Genomic DNA, 13,820 nt, shown 5'->3' with positions numbered 1-13,820 from the left:
GCCCCTAGTCACTCTAGTCACCTCAAGCCATTCATGTTATCCCAGCAGAGGCTCCAGATGTTGTAGAGAAGAGAGAAGCCCTCTTTGGTGCACCCTGTCTGAATTCCTGACTTACAAAGTTGGTGAGCATAATAAAATGGTTGTTTTATGCCCCTCAATTTTGAAGTGCTTTGTTACATAGCAATAAATGACTGGAATAGCGTGCTGACTACTGTCACATATAAGGGCATTCAGAACTGGGGTCTGAGTGTCCACTACAAGGCCCTTTCCAGCCCGCACTGGGAGGATGGGAGCCCCGTCTTTTGCAATGAGCTTGAGGCTTGGTTTACTCACCTGGAGAGGCCAGAAATGAAAAGCCCCATGGATAGACCCCTTCTGGCCAAGCGTCCACCCACGCAGCCAGATAGGGTCCTTGACGCCTGGAGGATGACCAGGGTTCAGGGTCCCCCTCCCTTCTCTCCACAGATGCCTGCAATACCAGCCTCCTGGGCCTCACGCACAGGCCCAGGGCTGCCTCCACATGTATCCAGGGGAGCAAGACTGTTTAGTCTGCTGGGCACATTCCTCGATTTTAAAAATAAATAGCAGATTATGAGCAACTCAGCCTGATGCTGTCATTCAGCCAGGCCAGAGGCTTCTGAGGTGTCCCGTGGGAGGGAACAGCAGGAATTGCAGGTTGGAGGTGTTTCCCTGAGACCGGGATCTCTGTCTCAGCCATAATTTATAATGGAGATGCTTCTAGTTCTCTCTGGTCAGAAGTTGTAATACTAATAACACTATGATAATGATAATAATCACTACCACTTATTGAAAGCACTATGTGTCAGACACAGCACTAGGTAATGTATGTATGCTCTCTCAATCCTCACAATAGTTAGCATTATTAATCCCATTATACAGATGAAGAAACTGAGGTTTAGAGAAGAGAATTAACTTTCTCAAAGCCATATGCCTAGTAAGTGGCTATGGATTGAGTGGAGGTCAGTCTGACTCCCATGCTCCAGCTCTTATCCACTAGGCTATATTGCCTCTCCAGGCCTGGAAATAGACAGCAGCATCCCATGCTCCCCACTGCGCCCCACCCGCCCCACCAGCCTTTTTGCTGTTCCCAAGGCCCTTTCCAGCCTGCACGGAGCCATTCTCCACTGTGACTCCCTTTTTCCATTTCACCCTTCGCTGGATCATTTTATGCCTCTATTCCCTCTGCTAATTCAAACTAATTAAAGTATAAAATAGACTAATTGCTTCCATCCCCTTACTCTTTTCCCATCTACCCTGAGTACAGCGTTATATTCCCTTTCTGGGAGTGGCCAGCCTGACAAGTTGGGTGGAAACTGGGGCTATCAAGTTTCTTTTCATCTTGTTGCTTGGCTTTTCACTTGGCTCATAGCCTGACTTTCCCGGACTCGCTGTCTGACTTCCATTAGACACCGAGGATATGGGAGCGACTTGTATTAACGCCCATAACATCTGTCGGTCGACTCGCTGTTGAGGAAGCTGGGGCAGGCTTTCTAGGGAAGAGCCAGGCATCTTATCAGTGGTGCACCTGGGCAATTAGCAGGATTGGGGAACCAGTTCCCAAATTTTCCCCTGGGACTGGCTGGCCTGAGATCTATTAACAGTATATTAACATCGACTTGTTAGGCAGTGGCACTAACGACCCGACACTTCTTACTAGTCCTATTTCTTAATTACATTTAATTAACTGAGAGAGAGAGAGAGAGCGAGAGAGCACACATGAGTTACACTGGATTGGTCTAGCTCTGTGGGGAGATGAAAACCTCTCTAGGCAGAACTTGAGACCAGAGCCTTGCCTCTGCTCTGCTGTCACGTGGCATCAAGGACACAGCAGGTGCCATGATTTGGGAGAGGGTGAGGGGGACAGAGAGACGAGAGTGGGGGATGAGGTGAAGGCAGGGATGAGAGTAGGAGGCCTAGAGATTTATTGTCAAGTGATGGGAAGCCCCATTGCCATGAGGTCTTATATGGTCTTAGCTCTTTTAGAGGACTCCAAAGTCTGAAATCACTGCCTCCAAACAAGAATACATGTATCCATAACCAGCCAGCATGTCTACCTTCTCTGCAGTGTTCACCTTCAGGGAAGAAGTTTGTATGAGCACACACAGCTTCATAAAACTCTCATTCAGAAAGTTCCTCTTTTAGTCTAACCTCAAGCCTGTGTACTGTGCTCCTGGAGATGGAGAAAAGTCTTGATCCCAAGACCTTAGACAAGTCTCTTTAAGAGCCAAAAGAGAATCTAGACTTAGATTTATTACCTCCATCTTTAAAGGGGAGGAAACTGAGTCTCTGAGAAGCTAAGGGTCTAGGTCCCCCAGCTAGTTACTGGGGGGCCAGGACTAGAACATAGGCCCCCTGGCTCAGCCTGAGGCCCCCAGGCTGTGCCACACGGCCGCTTATCTTCCTTCTAATTACAACTCATAGCTGCCACTCTCCCGAGTGATGGAATCGTTAAGAGCTGGAAGGGGCCACAGAGAATCTGAACAATGAGTATCTGTGCAGAGTATAAGGCAGCATAAAAGAAATTACTCAATGATTGCCTCAGCCAAGCCTCACGTTGACCCTTATGAGACACACGGAGGTGAAGTGACTTGTCTGAGGCCATCTGGCTGTAAGATGTTGAGATGGGATCTGAGTCAGGACTTCGGACTGCAAAGACAACCCTCTTACCTCATGCAACATCTCTATTTTATAAGAGAGGAAATGGAAGCTGTGAGAGGGCCATACTTCCGGTTATAGCAAAAGCTGGACTAGAACCCAGGTCATCTGACGTCATTTTCATTGATTGTTCTCTTGCTACACATTCAACTGTTTCCTTAAGGAGGTCTGAGTTGTCTGTGAAGACTCTGTACTCATAGCTGCTTGGCCTCAGACAGATGGCCCTCCTGAGCTGTCCTTGGCCTTCATCTCTGGACCCAGCCCCTGGTGAAATCACCTGGCTACGTATTTCTACAGGATTTATGGCTCTCCAGGTGACAGGCCTCAGAGCTCCCCCACAAATCCCCCTTAGACTTTGCCGGCTGATCACAGATCCACTTGGCACAGAGAGCTCCCTTAACTAAGATCTTACCTTGATTACTATCTCGAGACAGCCCTGTGTCATTAAACCCAAATTCTTCCTATATCTGCTCAGCATGACTGGCTACTCCTGAACCCTTCTGTTTGGCGCAGATGTTCAAGAACTGGGCAGCCGACGTAGAAGATAAGGACGAAGGAGAGGATATTGAGATATAAGCTATGTGCACACTTGGTTAGTCAGAGCTGATGCTCTCAGAGGCGGCATCAGATACGGTTTCAAGAGGTCATTATATTCTCTGAAGGCCACTCATCAGCCTCCAGTCCTGACCCACCTTTCCCTTGGCTGCATTTTGAATGCAATTTCAGAAAGCATCCCATTTGGGGAAAAAACACGCAGCCAAAATATGTGCCTGAGCATCTTCTCAGTTCCACTGAGGTCTCACTGGTCAGTTCTATTTGCTGTTTCTGCTTTTCCACTTCACTGGGTGCAGAGAAGCCAGGAAAGAGCTCTTACCCAGCTCCCTGCTTGGTCCTCAGCCACACATCATCTCTTTTGAAAATATCATGTGTAATGTGTGTCTATCTGATCCCTCTGACCATTCGTCTATCCACCTATCGAGGTTGCCATCTATCCATCTATCCTACCTGTATATATTCCTGCAGAAGTGTCTGGAATGATGCTCACCAAATGTTCACATGGTGTTACATTTTAGGTAGTGGGGTTTGTAGACTTGTTTCCATTTTCTTTTCTGTATGTAGTCTTTGAATCTGTATGCTCAGCATCTACCATTTTTGTTTAAAAAATAACCTTTGTCTATAAACAAAGGAAAATAAGAAGAAAAACCAGAGCACTTATAGACTTCAATGTGACGATACAGATACCCAGGTATGCACTGGATTGTAAGCAACCTAAGGGTAGTGACCAAGTCCCATTCATTTGATGTTTTCCCAGTACGTTGTTCCCAATAAGTATGTGCCCAGAAATGTGTGTTTTTAGGACCCAGCGACTGTTTCATCAGAATGATAGGTCAGTGTTTATTTCCAAGACTGTCTTGCCCACTCTAGGTTAGGCAAAGCCTCCTCCAGCTCTACCAAATTCCCATCTGGACCTGTTTATGCCTCAACCGCAGGGGCCACAGGGGAGAAGGTAAAAAGAAAGGTGGGTTCAAGAGGATCTGGATGCAATTTGCATGCAATTAGCATATGATTTGTGTCATCTCTTCTCGAGAAGTAATTTTCATGTTAGAGCTGCATCACTGCTTCCCTTATGCTGTCATGTGCCCACTCACCTTTTCCTTCCTCCCTCCACTCATCCCTCATCCCTGGATTCAGAATCCTTCATTCAGAAAGAAAGGAGGGAAAGAGACCTCTGGGCAGGGTGATGCTGATCAAGGACACCTGGAATCTTCACAGAGTATTTGGAGAATGACACACGAGGTGGGAGGCACCTTGTGAAAGCTCGCTAGTCCTCCAGCCCAGCATCCTTGTCTAGCCTAAGTCTGTGTCCTCAGCACCAAGACAGATTCACAATCATTTTTCTCCTTCTTTGCTCTTTATCTTACTTACCATGTTGAGGTCAATGCCAAGACCACCGCTCCTGCTGAACAACTGGTGACCCCCTGACTGAATGGAAGGAACTAGCCTTTCCTAAGGTCTTTGCTTTGCTTTCTGCATCTCCATTGATTTGGTGAATGCTGTCTTCCCTGCTTCTTTCTCTTCTCCTTTACCATGGATCTCCCTGCATTTGCCTTCTCTCTGCTCACACATATTCAAAGCAAATACAATCCGGCAGAATAACTCTCCATCTGAGAGGGTGGGGGACCTGCTCAGTTGCTATCCAGCAGAGGGTAGAAGTCTATTTCTCGGGGCTCCTCACGTCTGCAGGCAGAGCTGCAGGTTCCCAGAGCTGGCCAGCTTCTACCCTGCATCAGTCTAAGACTCAGGCCAAGATTTTTATCTCCTTCCGGGGCCTTATCTTGGGCCTGTCTCTCCCAGGATCGGGCCCAGCCTGGAGGCCTGGATTATTTACACCTCTTTGGCTCCCTTGAGCAGCAGACTCTGTGGGCCCAGGAGCAGTAAATCTAACTTCTAATCACACCAAGCCGCTCCGTGCAGTCTGGCCCATTCTTGCGGGGCTGTTCATCACGCATCGAGACAGGGGCTGTGGCCCAGAGAGAGGCCTCCGGGAAGTGGCTGGCCCCAGTTACTTCTCTCTGGCTCCCCCAAAAGCCTCCAGGGATTCTGCCCGTCCCAAGATGCCTGAGCAGCAAGCCCAGAGGTCCCTCTTGTTAGATGGAACAGATTCTGAAGAAAGGTCACAGGTTATCAGTTCCTCCTGGGCTTTGCAAAGGAGGGATAGGTGTCAGCACTTACCTGTCTCTCAGACATGATGTACAGGTAGCGCTGATCAATGGAGAAGGCCATGTCCCGGAGGATTGGGCTCCCGTCCTTGAGCACGGAGACCATCTCATACTGAACCCCGCCATGGGGGGGACCATCGGCTCGAATCTGCGAAAGAAACAAGAGTGTCCTCAGCATCTGTACTCAGCAGTCCACTGCAGGTTAGCTGCCTCAGCCTAGAGCAGATAATTTACAGAACATAATCCCTCCACCCTACCCCCATTGCTACCCTGAAGCAGGCTAGGTTGCAAGGAAGATAGAGGTGCTCCTAAATTCAGACAGCCCAGTTTCCACCATGAGGAATCCTTTCCCAAGCGGTCTGCGTGTGCCGAGTTTTAGATTTCTGATAGTAGGTTTATCTGAGTGTACATATATGTATGCCCTTAGGTGTGATTTTGAATATCCCTACCTGGTTATTCTTGTGTGTGTGTATATATATTTATAGCACTGTGTGATGAGTGTATGTGCAAGTGAGTGTGTGCTTGTGCATACTTATTTATCTTTGGGGTAGGAGAGTCAACATTTACACACAGTGTTTCTGCCTCAGGCAGGTAAGGGAGAATGGTGGGACAATCACATAAACAAGCAAAAAGCTGGTCAGCAAAAGAGTCAAGATTTTAGGATCTCAGGAAGGTCTTTCTGCCCCCAAACGTTTTCCCCTGAATGTGTTCAAATCCACCTGGTGATTTTAGTGAGCCAGGAATCCCGGCTTAGTCTCTCAGAGCCCATCCCAGGATATTAAGTCAGAAAGGACTTGATGTCATCTAGTCCAGTGCTTCCCAGCCCTGGCTGCACATCAGAATCATCTGAGAAGTTAAAAAAAAAATGGATGCCAGGGCTTGCTCCATTCATCAGCATCGCTGTGGGTGGGGCCTAGGCATCTTCTTTGGGTACTGAACCTCCCCAGGGGAATCTAATGAGTGACCAGGCTCTAGAAGAACTGATGTGGTCCAGTGGTTCTCAAACCAGCGTGCCCTGAGATCACTTGGGGGGCCTGGTAAACGACATGGCTGAGCACACCCTCAGAGTTTCCGGTTCAGCGGGAATGAGGCCTCAGAATTTTCATTTCTAACAAATTCCCAGGTGATGCGGATGCTGCTAGTCTGGGGGTTTGAGAAATGCTAATCTAATCTAAGCTCTATATACAATACTGAGACTCTGTAGAGAGAAGTTCCTAAGGTCATACAAAAATTTGGTGGTCAGGAGCCCTTGATTTGAATGTGCTCCCACCCCTAGGCTTCTTGTTCCAACACAGCAGCTGCCTATTGACCAATATTCCCCGCCATGGTTCCTTTTCTTTGTCTTCTACCCATCTCTGAACCCCCTCTAGCTCAAGCCCCACTTCTCCATGAAGCCTTCCCCAATCTTTCCACCACATTAATTGCTCCTCACCCTGATGTCTTTTTTCCTACTGGACATTTTCTCCTAGGATTATAATCAATTGATTTGCTCATTGTATATGTACTAGCTAACATGTATTGACTACCTACGTAAGTTGTTTTCCAATTGTTTCACATGTGTAGAAGTTCATCAACATTTTGACGGCAGGGATGTGTTTTCTATTTCTCGTATAACCCTCTGAGGACTAGAATGAAGCTGGGAACATAGCTGGTGATGGATAAAAGGGAATGCTTGAGAAATGCCTGTTGAAAGGACATGAACTATGAACCAGCTGATAAAGTATCGTGGACTGTTTAGTGCTAAATCAAAGTGAGGTCAAGAGACAGTTCCTCTGAAAGATTTTAAGATTAAGGCTTCCCCTTTCTATTCCCCTTGATTTCTCTCTTATACTTCTAACCATCTCCTTCCCTCTGCCCATTTCTCCCATCCCACCGAGAGCTCCTGAGGGCAAGGACCATGACTTATTCATCCCAAAGGCCAAGCTTGGTGCCTTACACCACAATAAACATGTAAGGATGGACGAATGGATGCATTTTCAGTTCCCATTGGCTGAGGAGGGAGGGTCAAGAGCACTACTTATTGCAGAGTTGGGAAAGTAGGACCAGTGCTTCCATTCATATTCCTCTACCCTCCTGAGAATTTGCATACTTGAGGGGTCTGACCCTGGGCATGGTCTGCATCTGTTGGCTTGGGCTAGACTGGAGTCGGTGGGAAGCAAACCACGAGCCCATTGTGGATTGGGGAACTGTGGTCCTGGAGTTCCTAGAGGCAGAAATAGCTGACTCCTACCTGAAGCCCTGTGTCTAGACCCCAGGGGTGGGAACAGGCTAGAGTCAGGGATACTGTGTCCTCACCTGCTTTGGTGGGTGAGTTGGGGGCTCTGGGCTTGAGGATGAGGAGGTGACCTCAGTGGAACCAAAGAAACTCTGCTCTCAGCCATTCCTACCCCAGTAACTCCCCTTGTGGGTTGGACTCTCCTTTTCCCCCTAAGTTCCTCTTGTGCTCTTATTCTGCCTAGCTAGTGGCTTCCTGCTGTTCAAAGCTGCTGCCTTGGCAACTGTTACTAAAGCCCCTCCTTCCAGGGGAGGGATCAGGGGGCTATTTAACTCATTCTCATAGGGTGGAGGAAGACTCTGGGGTCAGAGATGACATTATGGGGCTGAGGCTACTGCCCTCCACCCCAGCACATATCTGATTATGGATTCAAGGAGAGGGAAGAACAAGGGTCTTTATTTGGGAAAATACCCCACATTTTCCCAAATAGAGACCCTAAAATGGTTCCCTTTAATTTTCAAAGCAGTATTCTCTCTTAGATGGACAGATCCCAAATTTCCATGAGATCCTTCCAGAAACATGGTAGCTTTTGATCACAGAAGTTCTCAGGCTATTGCAAGAGGTAGAAGGAACATGGGATAGTCATGACTTCTGGTTGGCTTGACCTCAGTTTTCTGTCTCCATAAAATGGGGAGTTGAGGCTCTGCTTCTTCCTCTGATGGGGAAATATACCATGCCTCTTACCACCCTCCTTATGACAGCTGCTCTTTTCCAGGAAGATTAAGTCTCCTCAAGGTGCTGACTCAGCTCCAGGAGCTGCAGAACCAGCCCACTCCCTCAGGCCCGGCCCAGGATCTTCCCACTTGGGGAGGGTGGTTAATCCTCTGCCAGGCAGGGCAGCCTCCCTCCCCACGAGCCCGGGCATTTGCCTGGATTGCCAACAAGGCCTAGACACAAAGTCAGAAGGAGGAAAGCCACAAGTCTGGCCCTCCCTCTGTGGTCTCTGGGACTAGATGGTACCCATGGCCAGGTTGCAGCTGGAATGGAACCAAAGACAACTTATCATCACACACTCCGCTGCATCCCAGTTAAGACCAATCCCAGCCATTCACTTTTTCCTGAATCAGAGACCTAAGAAGGATTTTTTCTTCCACCTGCAACCTCAATCTTTTAATAAACCAGTTGAAGTCAGAACCAAACCTACATAACTCTTAAACGTTAGAGTTAAAACCAAACCCGAACAGAAAATGTTCTTGGTACTGAACCTGAACTAAGCTATCCTATTTCATTCAGTCTAAATCCCTGGAAAGTGGAGCAGTATTGCCCAGGAAGTCTGTGCCTGCCCACTTATTCCCTTAGCCCATGCTATCTGCCTTGGGCTAGTGTAGCCCTCCAGGATACCTATAGGAGGGCAGAGAAGATGGAGAATGGGGCCAGGAGGCCAGCGGGTCAAGGGGAATGAGGTGAGGGCAGGGCTGGCAGGCAGAAGAGAGGGAGGCCACTGGGCAGTAGAGACCTCTCCCCTCCCTAACGCCCTTTGCTCCCTCCGGGCAACACTCCCAAGTGGGCCGAGTATAGGTCTGGAACTCAGGCTTCCTGGGTTTCTGGTCTGACTCTGTTCTCGCCTGCGCTTGATTTCTCCCTAATGGTATACTTTCAGGTCAATCACTTCATCTCTCTGAGCCACAGTTTTCCTGTCTGAAGAACAGGAAGAAGCAATCTGCTCAGTGCCTATCACAGGCGAATCACAGACTTGTAAAAACTGCTGGACCTGCAAGGGCTTTGGAGCCCATCTCCTCTGAGCCCCTCCATTCAAGGCACACAGCTAGTAGTGTTGGAACTGGGACTCAAACAGGCTCCCCAGCCAGTGTGGTCCAGAGGAAAGTGCATGGCTGATGGAGACGGGGAACTAGGAAGAACAGTCCTACTAGGGAGAAGGGTTCAAGTGCACAATTCTCCAGACTTTTCTGTCTTGGATAGAAAGGTGTGAGTTTCAAGTCGTCCTGCATCCTCGCCAGACACAGGACGACTGTGGTGAGGGGGCTGTCAGGGAGTCCCAAACACTGGTGGGGTTTTAAAATCCAACTGATTGAGTCTATTCTGTGGTGTCCCACAAAGTGACAGTTCTCTTCAGCTTGTGTTCCCAGGGCCAGGTTGCAGTGATTACAAGGACAACAATAAACTGAAATAGGTCATAAGCCAGCCCAAGAGAATGGCACTATCAGACGGAGCTGCACAGGCCCTGACATCCAACCAGGCAGGGGACAGGGCAGAGGAGGAAGGTGATGCTGATGGGTGGAAGCGAGTCACACTTGAACGTGTCTTGCTAGTTGGGCTCTTCTGATCCTGGGAGGGCTGGACCTCAGTGGACATGCAGAAGCTCCTGGCACCATTTTGCTTGGACAAAGCTCAGAAGGTAGGATAAGAAGGACAGTGTGCCACAGTGGAGGGTGACAGTCTTTACTGAGACCAGCAAATGACAAAATGTGCCCAAACTGTTGCACAAGGAGATTTTGGCTCGCTGTAGTAAGAATTCCTGTTATGGGGAGCTCTGACTGCAGAACAGGTGACCACAGGAGGCTACGCCCTCCTTCTCAGGAGTGTTTGGAACAGAGGAGAATCCTTCTGCTTCATGGTTAAATGTGGCCCCACCTGAAGGCGGGAGGATGGATTTAGTGAACTTACAAATGGCCCTGTTCACCTAAAAAATTTAATAATAGCTACCACTTCTATGCCTCGATAATGTGCTAGGCGCTGTGGAAAGTACTCAACCAAAATTAACTCATTTAATCCTTACAAGAACCTTTGAGGTAAACACTATTATTATTTCCATTTTACAGATAGGAAATTTGAGACATGGAGACTTAGGTGATTTTCCCAAGATCACACAGCCAAAGGATGCTAGCACTGGGATTCCCACCTGAAGCCTGATTTCTCAGCTACTCTGTGACTCCCTTAAGAGAGGATAAGGATGGGCAAGCCCAGCTGTTCACTACAACTGAGAACAGAGCAAATGGGTAGACCGAAAGTCCAAATTCTCTCTTCATCCACTCCTCCTCCTTTAGATCCCGCACCCAAAGTGGGACAATTACCTATTTCCTGGAGGCAACAATAAACTCAGAATCTAATTCAAGGGGACCTTGTTGGGCGGCTAAGAGTCAGTTTACCGGGGCTGGCTTTGGGGCAGGAGTCTGTGAGGTGAGATCCTGGGCAGATGTACTGTCTGGTCCTCCAGCGGGAGGGGCCTCTTTGCAATGAGAATGAACCAGTAATCCTATTAGCAGCTCTCCTTTAAATCACAGCTAGGTCTGTACTGAAATTAATGTCAGCCTGATTACTTGAACACCCAATTCAAATCAGCATAACCAATCAACCAGCTTACCTGCATGTCTCTCCAAACTCTTTTTCTTGTGGATGAATTTCTTCTCTAGTTAGCCCTAAATTATGGAGCGCTTGATTGGGATTTGGCACTTTAATATCACTTTATTATTATTATTAGTTTTTCAGGTTTTTTTTTTTTGCAAGAGCTGCTGCAGAGCAATCGAATTGGGAATCTTCTTCCTGGGCCTCTCAGTAGGAAACAGATTAATCTGCAAGCCATCACGACGCAGAGGGGGGTGCTGGTTCGTGTCTAGAGGGCTGAGATCTAATCCCGACCTTCTCATTAATTGGCTATCTGACTTCAGGCAAGTGACTTCACTTGTTTGTATAATAGTTTCCGTAGCTGTCAAATAAGGGTGGTAACTAACGCCTGTCCTTCCTAGCTCGGAAAGGATGCTGTGAGAATGAAATGAGTTATTAGTCATGAATTTCAGTATTGTCCAATATTCACGGAGTACATGCCTACTGCAAGCCAGGCCTGTGCTAAGAGCTGGGGACACCGGGAGGAAGGATGCCCTTAGAAAGCCTGAGGAACGGGGAAACAGACAATCCAACCTATCTTCACGAACACACGGCCGCCCCTTCTAAGAGGAGGTTTGCCTGGGGAGCCCAGGGAGGCCAACCCGGAGGGCAGCGCCGCCCCTCCCCTGGACTGAGGGAGGTCCCAAGTGGGGGCTTCCTGGAGGACGGGAGACCTGAACTAAAAAGCAGGAGTGGAAATGTGAGTGCTTTGGCAAAGTTAAAGTGTGATGTAAATAGGAAAGTGTCATTGTGATGTCTGAGCCCAGATTTCTTGGAAACGTGGTCTCTCAGACCTGAGCATTCCGAGAGGGTGAGGCCTTTGACATGCAGCTACTGAGGGCTCAGCAACGATTTCAGCAGCTCTGGTCACCTTCTGCCCGAAATTCACTTAGGAAGAGGCTTTATTACTTAATTTTCTCTCTGCCTCAGGACTCTGGGCTTGCGTGGTAAATGAATGTGTGTGTGTACGTGCACATGTGTCTGTGTGTTTGTGTGTGCGCACATGTTTAGACCTTTAGAGAGGGGAAAGGTGGGGAAGGCCTGGTGCTGCTCACACTGAACCCGGGAGTGAGCTAATGAGCGAGCGTCTGTGCAGCTGTGTGTTTAGGGCTGCGCGAGAGAGGATTCACACTGAAGTTTATTTTTGTAGAGCTTCATGACCCGAATTATTTATAGATTCAAGTCTTTGGTAAATTCAGTCTCTGAGATTCTTCCTTCCTCTATCCTACACGCATGCGCGCGCGCGCGCGCGCGCACACACACACACACACACACACACACACACACACACACACACACAGAAAGAAGCAGCAGCAACTTCCAGGTGGCCTCTGGCTTGTCCCCCAACCCCTCCACCCCCTGGAGCTGTGCAAACATTAACTAACTGTGCAGAGACACAACCCAGCAGAGGGAGACCCCCTGGAGGACAGCTGGGAGCCTGGCCCTAAATGCTTGGCTAATCGGGGAGGGACACAGGAGCCTGGAAAACTCGGCCAGTGGGTTGCCCTGAGCCAAGAGAGGAGAGGAAGTGGGGAGACAAGGTCCGTGAAAAGGAAGGAGGTCACTGAGATGTGCTAAACTGAAAATTTGGGCTGCTCCCACCCTTGTACGCGCGTGCGCCCACACACACACACACACACACACACACACACAGCGTGCACGCACACACACACATCCTCCCACATGCATGCAGATGCTTCCAGCACTGGTCCCCAGTGAGTTGTCGGTCAATCAACAGGGCTTTGACACTGGAGACTGACATTTCCATGTACAATTATTTCTATTTCTGTACAAGTTAGGAATCTGCCCTAGATATTAAACTGGGGGTGGATGGCTAGCAGAGGGGAGCATGGGGCCAGAGGCTCCTGAATTTCAGAAGGCCAGGGCAGGCCATGGAGGGCTTTCTCCTGGAATGCAGGCAGGGGGTCCCAAAAGGAACCACCTATTCTCTGGACTTCTGCATCTTGGAAAAGTCTGAGAATTAAGAGCCTGGCTCGTAAGGATAGGGAAGTAGTGAATATTTATTGAGCGCTTACTATGAGTAAGATAAGTGTTCAGCCGTTAGGCTGGGAAGGTTGGCTGAAGTGCGCATCTCTTTTTCTAAATTGTGGCTTCTCTGCTCCTCATCAGCCAGGGGTAGATGGCCAAGCAATGATGGATCCGTGCTGCCCATGGAATCAAGAGGAGCAGCCTCTGCTTCACGCCTTCCTGTGGTTAACGACAAACTGCACTTTGCAAAGGCATCAACTCTCCCGTCCCAGGGGCCTCTCCCTTTATGACTCAGGGGAGAGTGACATCAAAACCTAGAAGGGGGCTGGCCCTGTGGCTGAGGGGTTAAGTTCATACGCTCCGCTTCAGTGGCCCTGGGTTTTGCCGGTTCGGATCCTGGGCATAGACATGGCACTGCTCATCAGGCCATGTTGAGGTGGCGTCCCACATCCCACAACTAGAAGGACCTACAACTAAAAAATATCTACAACTATATACTGGGGGGATTTGGGGAGAAAAAGCAGAAGAAAAAAAAAGACCTAGAAGCAAAAGAATCCAATCTCTTGGTTCTGCCTCTGTCAGAGAGGGCTTTGTGCTCTCAGGCCCGGGAAGGCACAAGAGCTTACAGAAGTGAATGACACTGGGCAGTTCCGGAGCACAGAACTCTGGTCTTAGACCAGCCCCACCTTTCAACGCTGCTCCAGTTCAAGACTTGAGCAGGTCTGGAGGCTCCTGGAACAAGATGAAGCTGCCAGGGGCAGAGGAAGCACTCGATTGTTCTGGGAAACAATAAGATAAACACAGCGAGGGACAACAGA

General features: G+C 48.8%; 1 protein-coding gene across 2 annotated transcripts in view; it reads right to left on the bottom strand.

The window, feature by feature from the left end:
• The window catches only part of PLXNA2 (plexin A2), a 213,014-nt gene that overhangs the window by 110,853 nt on the left and 88,341 nt on the right, over positions 1 to 13,820 (bottom strand). For both annotated transcript variants that reach the window (XM_023640785.2, XM_023640786.2), the window contains one exon: positions 5,410 to 5,544. In XM_023640785.2, the coding sequence (XP_023496553.2) occupies positions 5,410 to 5,544 (135 nt within the window). The remainder of the gene's footprint in view (positions 1 to 5,409; positions 5,545 to 13,820) is intronic.

The sequence above is a fragment of the Equus caballus genome, chromosome 5, assembly GCF_041296265.1.
Source record: "Equus caballus isolate H_3958 breed thoroughbred chromosome 5, TB-T2T, whole genome shotgun sequence".
Classification (NCBI taxonomy): domain Eukaryota; kingdom Metazoa; phylum Chordata; class Mammalia; order Perissodactyla; family Equidae; genus Equus; species Equus caballus.
The sequence above is the reverse complement of the archived record's forward strand: the minus strand, read 5'-3'. Positions and strand labels throughout refer to the sequence as shown.